Here is a 12,327-nt window from a genome sequence, read left to right as displayed (position 1 = left end):
TATTTCTAGACTTACAATAATCGTGATTATACCTGCGGTATAATTTTATTAAAACGATCATAAATTCCTAATTTAAGATACGAGATTTGATTCCAATTATTGATCGTAATATAATAAACGTTTCTTCGCTTGGTGAGCGAATTTTGCGAAATATATCATAAAAATTAAACGTAAAATAATTTATATGATACCAATGTGATTATCTGCATATATTTCTAGAGTTACAATAATCGCGATTATAGGTACCTGCGGTATAATTTCATTAAAACGATTATAAATTCCTAATTTATAATAAGATACGAGATTTGATTCCAATTATTGATTGTATAATATAATAAACGTTTTTTCGCTTGATGAGCAATTTTTGTAAAATATATTATAAAAATTAAACGTAAAATGATTTATGATTATTAATGTGATTATCCGTTATATTTCTAGACTTACAATAATCGCGATTATCTGCGGTATAATTTAATTAAAACGATCGTAAATTCCTAATTTAAGATACGAGATTTGATTTCAATTATTGATCGTATAATATAATAAATGTTTTTTCGCTTGGTGAGCGAATTTTGCGAAATATATCATAAAAATTAAACATAAAATAATTTATATGATACCAATGTGATTATCCGCAATATATTTTTAAACTTACAATAATCGCGATTATACCTGCGGTATAATTTCATTAAAACGATCATAAATTCCTAATTTAAGATACGAGATTTGATTCCAATTATTGATCGTATAATATAATAAACATTTTTTCACTTGGTGATCGAATTATGCGAAATATATCATAAAAATTAAACGTAAAATAATTTATGATTATTAATGTGATTATCCGCGATATATTTCTAGACTTACAATAATCGCGATTATCTGCGGTATAATGTCATTAAAACGATCATAAATTCCTAATTGAAGTTACTGGATTTGACTCTAACTATTTGATCATCGCTAACAATATATAGCTTACCTGTAAACCGCCGAAGGATAGATATTGAGAAGAGCGTTGTCGAAGATTTCATAGATCCTCGGTTCCGAAAGGACCTTTACGTTGCCTTGATTTCTCGTAGGCGAGACCTGAGAAAAGTACTCCGCGTATCGAGTGAAATAGTTGCCGTAAAATCGTTTCGCTTCGTCCGACATGTGTCGTCTCATTTCATCAAAGTGCAGCCGTTGCCGTTTCATGATATTGCTTTCTGATACAAAGCCTCCTGTGATAAAGAGAGAGAGAGAGAGAAAACCGTAACAAGAAAAGAGAAAAAATAAATAAAATATATTCGACGCATCCAAACAACATATATTTTTCTCACACTTTAAATTTTCTGGAGTGACTTTTCACTCTTTTGGAGTGAATTTCACTCCAAAAGAGTAAAAATACTGCCACTCAAGTGGCCGAGTGGCAGTATTTTCAATCTTTTGGTGTGAGATTTACTTCAGAAAATTTAGAGAGCAATCAGTGCCAATCGAAAGTTAGACATGATTTCGGGAGTTTTACACTGACCAGGTATAAAAGAGACCACTTCGATCCCATATTTGCCAACTTCTGTTCGAAGGGAAGTGGTCCACGCGGTGAGAGCGGCCTTCGTAGCTCCATAGATACTTATACCCGGCAGAGGCTGATCGGCGCAATGGCTGGATACCATGATTATTCTACTACGATTCCCTCGTAAAATTGGCATCAACTCTCGCGTGATTCTCATCGTTCCCAACAGATTCACATTGATCTGATGCTCCGCGAGATGCTGCGTTTGCCATTCGAATTCGCCGAAAACCATCACCCCCGCATTATTGACCAATGCACGCAATACTGCGGACGGTGAAGCGCAAACAAAAATATATAAATCTTATGTAGATTATAAATTTACCTCATTTCTATATATAAGTATCGCATTTTCTAGAGGTGTACGAATAGTTCGAATTCGAATCGAATCGAATCACAGTAGATTCGATTCGATTCGTTTTCGAATCTGCAAGATTCGAAATCGAATAGTTCGAGAATTTCGAATCAACAATGGTTTGATTTTGAATTGATTACCTAATGTAATGTTAATCTGGAAAAATTGGATTCAGATTTGATTCGTATTTGAATTAAAGAAATTCGATTCAATTGGATTCGAAGTAAAAATTTCAGATTCGATTCGATTCGATTTCGAACATATTATAAAAATTCGATTCGATTCGATTCGAATGCAAATGCTTGATTCGCACACCTCTAGCATTTTCCTCGATTGTTAATTTTCGTATCGCTCACCTAACTGTTGCTCCTCCAACAGTTTCCTAACTTTGTCTCGAAAATCCCGAGTAGATTGTGCATTCGTGATATCGAGATGGTGAACGATAATGCCCTTGTTCTCCAATGCTTCAACGGCAGCATTAGAATTAGACACTGCTGCTATTTCGCGTACTCCGGCCAAAACCGTCGCACCCCTGGCGCGACAGTGCATCGCTAGACTGTAACCCAAACCGGAATTACAACCGGTTATCACGATAAGATCCCGCGCACTGATTGTCCGCCGACGACCGAAGAAACAGTATAAAGTAGCACCACCTAAGGAAAAAAGAAAGGACAATGAGGAATTTCCTTAAATATCTCGCTAATTTGAACTTTTGATTCTTAGCTAACATATCCCAGCTTCCTATATTAAAGTTTCGCTGAAGCTGGAATGCTAAACGAATATTTTATATAATAGAAAAATTAATTGAAAAACTTCGTGATAAGATTTTTCTTTTTTTAAAGTACATTTATTTTACGTAACTACATGTAAAATTGAACAAAAGATAAAGTTTATATTGCCGTTACAAAGTTACTAAACAAAATTAAATTAATTACGAAATTGTAGAATAAAATGCGAATTGCGAATTTATTGATTTATTTGTGCTTAAAACTGTTTTTTTTTCGGCATTTTTTCTTATAAAATACACTAAATTTAAAGGAGACGCAATAACGTGTTCCTTCAAGTCAGATAAAATTTCTAAGAAAAGATTTGAGGCATCAGGAAAATGCGTTAGGTTTTTCAATTTGACAAAGTCAGCGAACGGATGATATTAAGCAAAGCGAGCAAACAGATTCCCCCTTACCCAGCAAAATCATCGAAAGCATCGCGGCCTTGCGCGTGTATCCGGCGTCCACGAGATACGCGATATTGCACGAAATTGTCGTCCCAATTTGTAATGCCATTGAATGTTTCCTCCACCACGCTGCCCATCCGCTACCATACACTTCTTCCACCGAATTCATCTTTAAATTATGTGCAGGACGCTCATCCACCATACAGTTCACCGGCCAGTTTGCCTGCCCGATAACACAAGCATCATCTTAAACGACTCAAGCGCAAACCGGTCTCCAACTATTCATTATATGAATTAATTTAAATATCGTCACGCTTAATAGAGTAAAGATTTTTTTTTATATTTTTATCGCGTATAGTAAATTTTAACACATATGAATATTTATTTAAAACTGCGTAACATTCTTTAAAAAAAGAAACGGATTTTATTATAAGATTTTCAGTCGAGTTATCTTTTGTAGCAAATAAAAAATATAAGATTTTAGCTGAATAAATGTGCTAAATAGCATGGTAAATACTTACAAATAACAGCAATGTCACGAAAATATGAGGATCGACGATCGATTCTTGTGCTCACCGCGTCCACCGCTACAAGGAGAATGATCCTGCACGATCCAGCTTGCCTGACCGGCCTCTCTAGAATGCTAAGAAATGTGACCCGATCAACCCGACTCGCGTGACGTCGTCGTACCCGTCGTTTTTCGATGTGGAATACGCGGTAGAGTGTTTAAAATAAAACACAATCTTTTCCATGTTCCCGTTTTTACTGTTCAAAACATTTCAGATATAGTCTAGTATATCTAGTATATTCAATTTACAGTACATTCAATTTCGATTTACTTGCTGTATCTCCCGTTTTTTAGAAAAATTAGTTAAATTAATATTGTATAATATGGCCACAGATTCTTATTATTCTGTTACCAAATAAACATACACAAATTTTTATTTAAAATCTCATTTTTATTTGCTACAACAAAAAATAACTCGACTAAAAAATCTTATAATAAAATCTGTTTTTTTTTTTTTTAAAGAATATTATGCAGTTTTAAATAAACGTCCATAAAAATACAGATACATGGATAGGCTTTATCACTTTACGTGCGATTGTTTTGAAGCATTTTAATATTTCATGGGTTAGATGTTTATAGGCGATTGGAGACAGTCTTCATTTGAATTTCAATATCCCACACACTACAAGAAGAGAAAAAACGTATCGAATTGTGTATATCTCTTTTTACGCTTGTAGAGATATCTTAGAGAAATACTTTGCTGCATTCTTCCAAAGTTCCAGCTTTAAAAAAAAAACATTCTCGCATGAATACATTGGAAGACATTGTCTGGCCGAAAAAAAAATGAAGCGTTTCATGTTGCAGTAAATTAAGACTGATTATATACCAAATAATAATTAATAATCATAAAATACAGAATTATACAAATAACAAACGATTAGATAACAAAAAAAATTAGATAAAACCGATTATCGCTATTAAAATTATGAGATGCATATATATATATATATATATATATGTGTGTATATATATCTATGTGTGTGTGTGTGTGTGTGTGTCTGTGTATGTATACAATACAATACAATATAAAAAATATTACATGCAAAAATAATTCCAAGTTCCTCGGTCTTAATATATGGATAAGAAAACAAGTTTTTAATATGATAGTTTTCATACAATGGTTTCATAGATTATATAAATCGACAAGCCTTTACAGATTTAAATGTACAACTTCGCTGTGAGATATAATTTACATAAAAATTAACAAACGTTACACTAAGCTTATAATAAATGTCCTACTGTCCCACAAAGTTGTGCTTTTTCACGTATTGCAATTGCGTTCCAGTTACATATTCACGACTGCCACGTCCCTCGCATTTCCAGAGATTGCATTTATTCATTCGTACCTCATGACGAATCGACGAATTGTGGTCGCGCGTGATGCGCACAGTACATTAAATTACCGACTTCTCGAATTTCAAATTAGGATTCGCTTTCACGTCGAAACTCAGATCGCCGTCGGTCGCCATTCTGCCCAGCCACGAAAAGAGCAGGATAATCCCAACGAAGAACAATACACCGATAACGGTCAACACGGCGTATCTCTTGTACAGAGATCCCGCGGTTTTCCGCCGTACGGGCGCCCTCGATATCAGTTTCCACCATCTTCGGAACCATTCCACAGCCGACTTGCGCTGATACTTATTCTCGTCGTGGTCGAAGGACACGTCCTTCGGATCGTCGTAGGCCTCGCACACCTTCCTCGATGCCGGAGCGGACAGTCCTAGGGACGAGTCGATATTCACGACCGAATAGGGCGGGCCGAGCTTTTGACTGTTCGCGTGTACGTTGCTGACGATGGAATTCGAATTTATGGTGCTGCTTGTACGAGACACGGCGACTGTGGGCGACGACGGTGTAGCCGCTGTGTGATTTTGGAACATGGAGTTCTCCACAGTTATCGACGACGAAGGACGCTCCTGTTCCGGCTTTTGTTCCCTGTCGTCACTCAGCTGCGACAAAAGCAAACATTTTATACGGTATACAAGATACAAAATACATCTTTTTGGCAATACATTGATTGAACGACAATAAGTAAGATAAAATAATACACGTATAGTATGTATATGTATATCGCGACGAGTACCAATGGCAAACCGAGACCAGCCCGGGCCCAGTTGACAGCGGCCAATTTCTCCCTCAGAACGTCCGCGACTGGCGACACCAGTTTCGGCTGCGGAAAGATGCACACTCTACACGTGGGACAGGTGTATCCCGCCGGCGCGGTCGTCGCCGGCAGATCTCGGGCGTATCGGTCCAGGCACACCCAGTGGTACATGTGGTAGCACGTCAATCTTATGCAATCGCCGTCGCTCAGTTTGTCCGAACATAGGGTGCAAATTGGATTGTAATCATGATCGTGGAGCCACAGGAGATACGACTGTACGATACACTGTGTAAAATCAGTAGAACATTAATATATACATGTAGGTTATGTTGAACGCCGTTCGACGCCGCGCGAAGGAGGGTGTCGAAGGTATCTTTTCAAAAATGTTAAAAAAAAAAAAAAACGAAATTTGGAGAAAGGTGTACCTTCGGGTGTCCCGTAACCATGCAGTGTTCGCATACGTTGACTCGATGCTCGAAACAAAATTGATTCGTTACCCTCCTCTTCGGACACTTGCACAGACCCATGTTGCAACGTCGTGCGCGCGACAAACGCGAGACGAGAGGGATCGAGACGCGACCGTGGAAATGCGCGGTCGAAGGGTCCAATTCGCAAAACCGGGCGCCCGCTTTATTGAGCCCTGTCGCCGCGCGACATGTCGGAAACTCGAGATAATATCACCGCTTTATTTGCACTGCCCACCATACTTCGTCGGCCACGTCGTCTGACAGTCCCTCGCAGCCGGGCCGAGATTCGGTATTATCGGAAATAACCAACAGACTCGACGTTCCTCCAATCCGTCCGCCAATCGTAACGATCGTATTACGTTACACGAGAAATATCGGATAATAAAAATTAATGTACATACAATAAAATATGTGATATGCGTTTGACGGAATACATATCAAGTAAATTAAACAAAGATATAAGGTTACTGCCCCCTATTAGTGTGCCCCTATTAGTGTGCCTGTCCCTATTAGTGTGCTTTTATATTTAAATAAGTCATAAAAATAGGTACAAATAAATAAAGTATTTTTTTTAAGTTAAAGTATAAATACTTAAAGTATTTTTTTTTATCAATTATAGTTAATACTTGATAAAAAACTATGTTAAATGTAAATGTTTAATGTAAATGATTATCAAAAATACTTTGTCTATTTATTTGTTTATTTTTATGACTTATTTAAATATAAAAGCTAGCACACTAATTAGAGACCTGTTAATTATTTTAAATTGGAAATTAAAGCGTCGATGAATATTGCATTAAAATTTAAATGTATAAATATAGTCTTTAAATCAGTACGGATTAACAGATCGAGGTGTTGCAAAATTCTTCTGCACATTTGTACTGCCACCGACGAAATACTCTTAAAAACCGACAGCCCTGACCCTAAATAAATTTTCGTGTCAGCCAAAGGGCCCGGAGGGCCCGGAGGTAATTGCAAAGCGTCGATATTATCGACTTTTGACATAAATTTGCAATTTATTTGAATAATACATTATTAAAATCATGATTTTCATTATATAAATGCTTTATAAATTAAGTATTAATACTTATAATCAGGGTTTGGGTAGTGGCTAGTTTAATTAATATAATAAGATAAAAGTATAAAGTTAAAAAGTTAAAAAAAGTTAAATAATTTTAACTTTAGTCTTTACTTAATTATATTTTATATTAGCAAGATATAATACAGATGAATTACAATGTATTGTATGTATGTACATACTGCATACATATACATGTCTAAAAAACATTGGTCTATTTTAATAAATCATAAAATTAATGTTATATTATTGACTATAATTGCTTAAATTTTAGCAATTACTAAACACTCGCTAAACAGCCACATTTAAGAGTATCTCGGTCTTATAAGATCAGTATCTCGTCGGTGGTATATACTGCACTGCTAATTAAAATTATCGCAATTAGTCGACTTAATGCAGTGTAATAATTATATATTTTCCTGTACGTGGAAATATTCTCTTCTTTTCGTAAAAAGATTCAGCGAAAAAAGAAAGCGTTGCGAAATTGAAAGAAATACAACAGAGTGTCCCGAAATTCGCGAATCAAAATACCATAGAGTCTTCAAAAAATTTAGTAAAAAGTTATTTGTAAGTTTTTAATTTAAGCATGTAGTTTTTGAGATACAAGAGTTTAAATTTAGCCAATTATGTAGATTACGATTAACCCTTATATCTTGAAAACTGTTGCTTAAAATAAAAAATTACAAATAACTTTTCTACTTAATTTTTCGAAGACTCTCTTGCTGTGATATTTTCGATTCGCGAATTTCGGGACACCCCGTATGTAAACTTTTCATTGCGAAAATAAAATATATATATATATATATATATATATATTGTAATATGTATATGTATATGTATATATGTATATATGTATATATGTATATATGATATACATATATACATATACATACATATTATAGTAGTATAATTATATGTGTTACCTTCGGTAGAGCCCCCGCGGTTGGTAATGTCAACGTTCTTCAATTACCCCCCGAGCCCACTCGACAGTCACGAAATTTTGCCTCTTTGTCCGACCGACGCCGCCGATCGTCTTTATAATTAAATACCTCGTCGGTTGTTGACGTGAAAAAGGTGCACTCTTTATTTTATCGCATCTACGGTTTCGAGGAATCAAGACAATTTGGAATTTCGATTATTTGGGAGTTTGTGTTTAATCCGGAGTTAAAAAAGTGAGAATGTCATGACTTCGTGAACCATATATACATAAAAGTGTACGGCGAATACTATAGAGAAGGACCCGGGCTTGATTTATATTTAGATAGATTTGTCGATATAAGTGTAGAGCAGAGTTGCGAGATAGAATCTTGAAGGAGCTCCGAAAAGAAAAAAAATACGAAGGTGCAAGTATGTCGGACCCGGAACTCGAAGCGTTGCGACAGCAACGTCTGGCTCAATTGCAGGCTCAATATAAGGTAAATGCTGACACGAGACACACTCCGCGCAATCTTGTATTTTGGGACTTGTGACTTAATAACCTCAAAGCTATGAATCATCTGCTTTAACGATTAATTATTATTTCAATTTTTTTTGTTAATTACCGAAATACATGAACTACAATACTATACGATACTCGTCTTTACAGAGTGCATAACATTAGTAAAAGTGAAGTACATATGTAATTTTTTTTTCCTTTGGTGGTTATGTTTTCCGGTTGGGAAACTTGTGTGCCTTCAACCCAGTCCTTTGGATTCCGTGACACAAAGTTACTTGGGCCCATTTTCACAATGTACGGTTACCTAAAGGTTAAAAATTACCAAGAAGTTTATTGTTTAATGACGTTCGATTAGGACTTAATCAACCAGTTAACTGGATGTCAACTGAACTGATGTACACGTAATCTTTAGTTTATTTGATTTTAAGCTTATGAAAAGTGTGTTTTAATTAACTTTCAACCGTTTTTTAGTTAATCTAACTTTTTCGTTAACCGTATATTATGAAAATGGGCCTTATTATATGTTTAATATCTATTCTTGTGTATTTTGTTATATTATTTTGCCTTATCTTCTTAACAAATTTGATTGTACTAGCTAACGTTAACCAGTCTTTTTTGCTCTATGCTCTCCTCAATGTCGATATTGTTCAGTACACCTCTCTCTCCCTCAACTCGTTAATACATATGTAGTATAGATTCATAGATTAACTTGTCGCTTAACACTCTGCACGAGTGAAATTAAAATTGTTTAAGTAAATATATTTATTGTTTTTAGGGTAATAATGCCAACGATAAACAGATGGAGGAGAGGATGCAGCAAATGGAGGAGATGAAACATGCTATACTGACCCAAGTGTTGGATCAGTCGGCTAGAGCGAGATGTAATTAAGTTTACTTTATTATCGATGTCACTAAAGGATGAGATGAACGATTTACAATATGTATCATATGTTTGCGAACAGTGAATACGCTTTGCCTTGGAAAACCGGAGAAGGGCAAAATGGTGGAAGAGATGCTCCTGAACATGGCACAACGCGGACAGCTACCTGGCAAACTTGGAGAGAAAGAACTGATCAACTTACTCGAAAATGTCAATCAGCAGACGCAAAAGAGGACGATAGTCAAAGTTAATATAATTGTGTGATAAAATCGTGCATTTGATGATGTATAATAAGGAAGTAACAAAACGAAAATTTTATATTTCAGTTTGATAGAAGAAGAGCAGCTATGGATTTCGACGACGATATGGACTTGTAGCAATTGTACAAATTTTTCATTCAAGAGTGTTTAAATTAGAGACATTGCGCTCATGGTTCATATTTGCAGTAAGTTACAATACCCACTACTTTTTGCTTAGTCCTGTTATTTTTATGTGCTGCATTGAAATAAAAAAGAAAATTACTAATGACACTTGAGCGAATTTTGGTAGTAATTAGGGGTTCATCGCAATATTATCATTCACTTTGCAATTGAATGTTGCGTACATCTGTAATAGTAGTAACTTGATTGAAATACAGATTTCCAATGGATTATCATTCACCTCATAATCTTCCACTTTTCGATCTTCCAGAGATCAAAAAATCATTTTCATACAGAGCCCCACCTATTATATTTCTCTCTGTAATAATAGTAATAATAATATATATCTGGAGAAATATTTACTCTTTAGATCTTTTTTTTGTATACATATAAATACATTCAGCAAACACAATTATTTTTCCATTCTAAAAAGAAATGACAGTCACACTTGCAGTCTACAACAGTACAACAAACATTTCGCACAACCTGCACACAATGCTAAATATTATTTTATCCATACATATACAAAAACCAATTAGTTTGATGTTTAATATGATTTTACAAACTATGTGAACAATTGTGTTTAATATACAAATTTTTGATATATATTACATACTCTTTTTTTTTCTTTTCTTTTTTTTTTGTTAAAGCTGTGTTAAGACAAAATTTTCCCAGTGTGTACATATTCGCTTAATTCCGTAGGTCGTATTGTCTGGAGGAATACACATAATTTCTCTTTTATATATACAACACGTAAAAGAAATTAGCATCGTATGTACGAAATGGATCAAGAATAAAATATATATGGAATGTCGAAAATATATGAATTATTGTATAAAACTTCTCGCAATCTTAAAACTGCTTTGGCAAATTTTTGTTAAGAACATATTACAATCATAAGCGTTTATATACACTATACATATACATAATGAAAAATGTGTCTTGGAATTCTGTATAATATACCTATTAATAGTAACTATTTTTTAATCATTCTTCATATGATACGTCCCGGTATTCTCTGAAAAAAAAAAAAAAATCATATATATATATTTATAAAATTCATTATCATTAAATAAAAATTGGTCTCTCGTGAGAAATAAAAAGGAATGAATTACCATCTTCGTCATCATTCGCGTCCATCAAATCTGGACAACAGATGCCGTAACATATTAACGAGAGAAATCCAAACGGTAATCCGAGCAGTACCATCATTAAAATAGGATTGCCCTTCCACATTGTAGTCAACATAGTTTTCATTTCGAACCATTTCCTATAACTACGTACTAGCCAATTGTTCCCACCATATCGCTGAAAGTATATAAATACTCATTAATGTATTACTCTTTTAATACAGATTGAATAATTGAAAACACAAGCATGAGAGTCACGTTAATGCCCGTACCGGAGCGCTCTCGTTGCGTATCTGCTCTAGGAACAATTCTATCACGTATGGAGTTAGTTTTTCTGTTTCATCCTCAGGAATATGATGGTGATGGGTACTTGTATTTATCACAAGTAAGCTCGGTACAGGTAATGCCGTCATCGCTATGCTGTTGACTAGATTGGGACTGCCTATCCAACCGAACTGAAAATGACTGAAAGCGACGATTTTGCGACTTCACTTTTAGCACTTATAAATCAATCAGAATGTCATTCAATAAATGTGACAACAAACGTACTCGTGATACTTGTCTCGTTTACTCTTGATCACAGATTCAACCATATCTCTGAATTCCAACATGTCAGGCGTAACCTCTTCCAACTGATTTTCCTCCACCACCGCTAAAACGAGATTCTTATTTGTCAAGAATAATTGATGTATGTTTCCTCTGGTTACTTTCGGGAACGTTGGAAAACGCTCTGCGTTCACCCACTTGTAAAGCGTCTCGTTCACTTGTACCGTGTCGCTCAAGTTATGTCCTACAATTCGAATTAAACACTTATATAAATTCAGGGAATGAAAAATTATTTTTTAAAAGCAATAACTAGTTATTGTTACTCGTTACCGAGTTAAAAAAATAACTAGTTACTAATTTTTAAAAATAACTCGTTACCGTTACCGTTACTTAAAAAATAACGATTCGTTACTTTTTTTCGTTACTTTTTTAATGTTGAAACAAGATCAGTCTAAATAATTTAAGATTTTTTGTTTTAATATTAATAAAAGCAACAATGACACTAGACTGATATATAAAAAAAATACAACTAGGACAATGAAAGCCTTATCGATATGAACTAGAGCTTTCAGCTTTGTGCTTAATAGTTCAAAATAATTATATATATATATATATATAT

The 12,327-nt window shown here is 34.6% G+C and overlaps 4 protein-coding genes across 7 annotated transcripts in view; 1 reads left to right on the top strand and 3 right to left on the bottom strand.

Moving 5' to 3' along the window:
* The window catches only part of LOC105461990 (D-beta-hydroxybutyrate dehydrogenase, mitochondrial), a 4,431-nt gene extending 743 nt beyond the window's left edge, over positions 1-3,688 (bottom strand). The window contains exons 1-5 of the mRNA XM_011708515.1: positions 3,600-3,688; positions 3,088-3,301; positions 2,261-2,557; positions 1,511-1,816; positions 980-1,220 (exon numbers count right to left, since the gene is read on the bottom strand). Coding sequence (XP_011706817.1) covers positions 980-1,220; positions 1,511-1,816; positions 2,261-2,557; positions 3,088-3,280 — 1,037 coding nt within the window. The 5' untranslated portion in view covers positions 3,281-3,301; positions 3,600-3,688. The remainder of the gene's footprint in view (positions 1-979; positions 1,221-1,510; positions 1,817-2,260; positions 2,558-3,087; positions 3,302-3,599) is intronic.
* A 1,029-nt stretch (positions 3,689-4,717) lies between these two features.
* LOC105461981 (zinc finger protein-like 1) lies at positions 4,718-6,493 on the bottom strand. Its single transcript, XM_011708504.1, has 3 exons — positions 6,179-6,493; positions 5,733-6,038; positions 4,718-5,598 (listed from the first exon to the last, which is right to left on the bottom strand). Exons 1-3 carry the CDS (start codon positions 6,278-6,280, stop codon positions 5,041-5,043), a joined length of 966 nt encoding a protein of 321 aa, XP_011706806.1. The 5' UTR covers positions 6,281-6,493; the 3' UTR covers positions 4,718-5,040.
* Positions 6,494-8,284: 1,791 nt separating this feature from the next.
* Positions 8,285-11,601, top strand: LOC105461955 (programmed cell death protein 5). Of its 4 annotated transcripts, none has more exons than XR_976005.1 (5): positions 8,285-8,713; positions 9,509-9,614; positions 9,696-9,859; positions 9,940-10,058; positions 11,512-11,601. XR_976005.1 is itself a non-coding variant. In XM_011708481.1 (4 exons), exons 1-4 carry the CDS (start codon positions 8,648-8,650, stop codon positions 9,988-9,990), a joined length of 387 nt encoding a protein of 128 aa, XP_011706783.1. In that variant the 5' UTR covers positions 8,285-8,647; the 3' UTR covers positions 9,991-10,851. The 4 variants fall into 4 exon arrangements, 1 of the variants encoding a protein (XP_011706783.1); XR_976007.1 differs by lacking the exon at positions 11,512-11,601 and adding an exon at positions 11,387-11,476; XR_976004.1 differs by lacking the exon at positions 11,512-11,601 and adding an exon at positions 10,735-10,851.
* LOC105461972 (protein disulfide-isomerase TMX3-like) overlaps positions 10,377-12,327 on the bottom strand; it is a 4,191-nt gene continuing 2,240 nt past the window's right edge. Inside the window, exons 7-10 of the mRNA XM_011708497.1 lie at positions 11,712-11,952; positions 11,435-11,627; positions 11,148-11,340; positions 10,377-11,050 (exon numbers count right to left, since the gene is read on the bottom strand). Of these exons, the coding sequence (XP_011706799.1) occupies positions 11,016-11,050; positions 11,148-11,340; positions 11,435-11,627; positions 11,712-11,952 (662 nt within the window). The 3' untranslated portion in view covers positions 10,377-11,015. The remainder of the gene's footprint in view (positions 11,051-11,147; positions 11,341-11,434; positions 11,628-11,711; positions 11,953-12,327) is intronic.

This window comes from Wasmannia auropunctata, unplaced genomic scaffold, assembly GCF_000956235.1.
Source record: "Wasmannia auropunctata unplaced genomic scaffold, wasmannia.A_1.0 LD336099.1, whole genome shotgun sequence".
In the NCBI taxonomy this organism is placed as follows: Eukaryota; Metazoa; Arthropoda; class Insecta; order Hymenoptera; family Formicidae; genus Wasmannia; species Wasmannia auropunctata.
Note: the sequence above shows the minus strand (reverse complement) of the source record. Positions and strands in the feature narration are given on the sequence as shown.

What these genes read in the sequence shown, in the direction of transcription:
- LOC105461981 (XM_011708504.1), bottom strand. Translation starts at nt 6,280, where the DNA reads ATGGGTCTGTGCAAGTGTCCGAAGAGGAGGGTAACGAATCAATTTTGT. An exon ending in TGGTTACGGGACACCCGAAG is followed by an intron (nt 6,039 to 6,178) that starts GTACACCTTTCT and finishes GATTTTACACAG; the next exon opens with TGTATCGTACAGTCGTATCT. An exon ending in CTGGTCTCGGTTTGCCATTG is followed by an intron (nt 5,599 to 5,732) that starts GTACTCGTCGCG and finishes CTTTTGTCGCAG; the next exon opens with CTGAGTGACGACAGGGAACA.
- LOC105461955 (XM_011708481.1), top strand. Translation starts at nt 8,648, where the DNA reads ATGTCGGACCCGGAACTCGAAGCGTTGCGACAGCAACGTCTGGCTCAA. An exon ending in AATTGCAGGCTCAATATAAG is followed by an intron (nt 8,714 to 9,508) that starts GTAAATGCTGAC and finishes TATTGTTTTTAG; the next exon opens with GGTAATAATGCCAACGATAA. An exon ending in AAAAGAGGACGATAGTCAAA is followed by an intron (nt 9,860 to 9,939) that starts GTTAATATAATT and finishes TTTATATTTCAG; the next exon opens with TTTGATAGAAGAAGAGCAGC.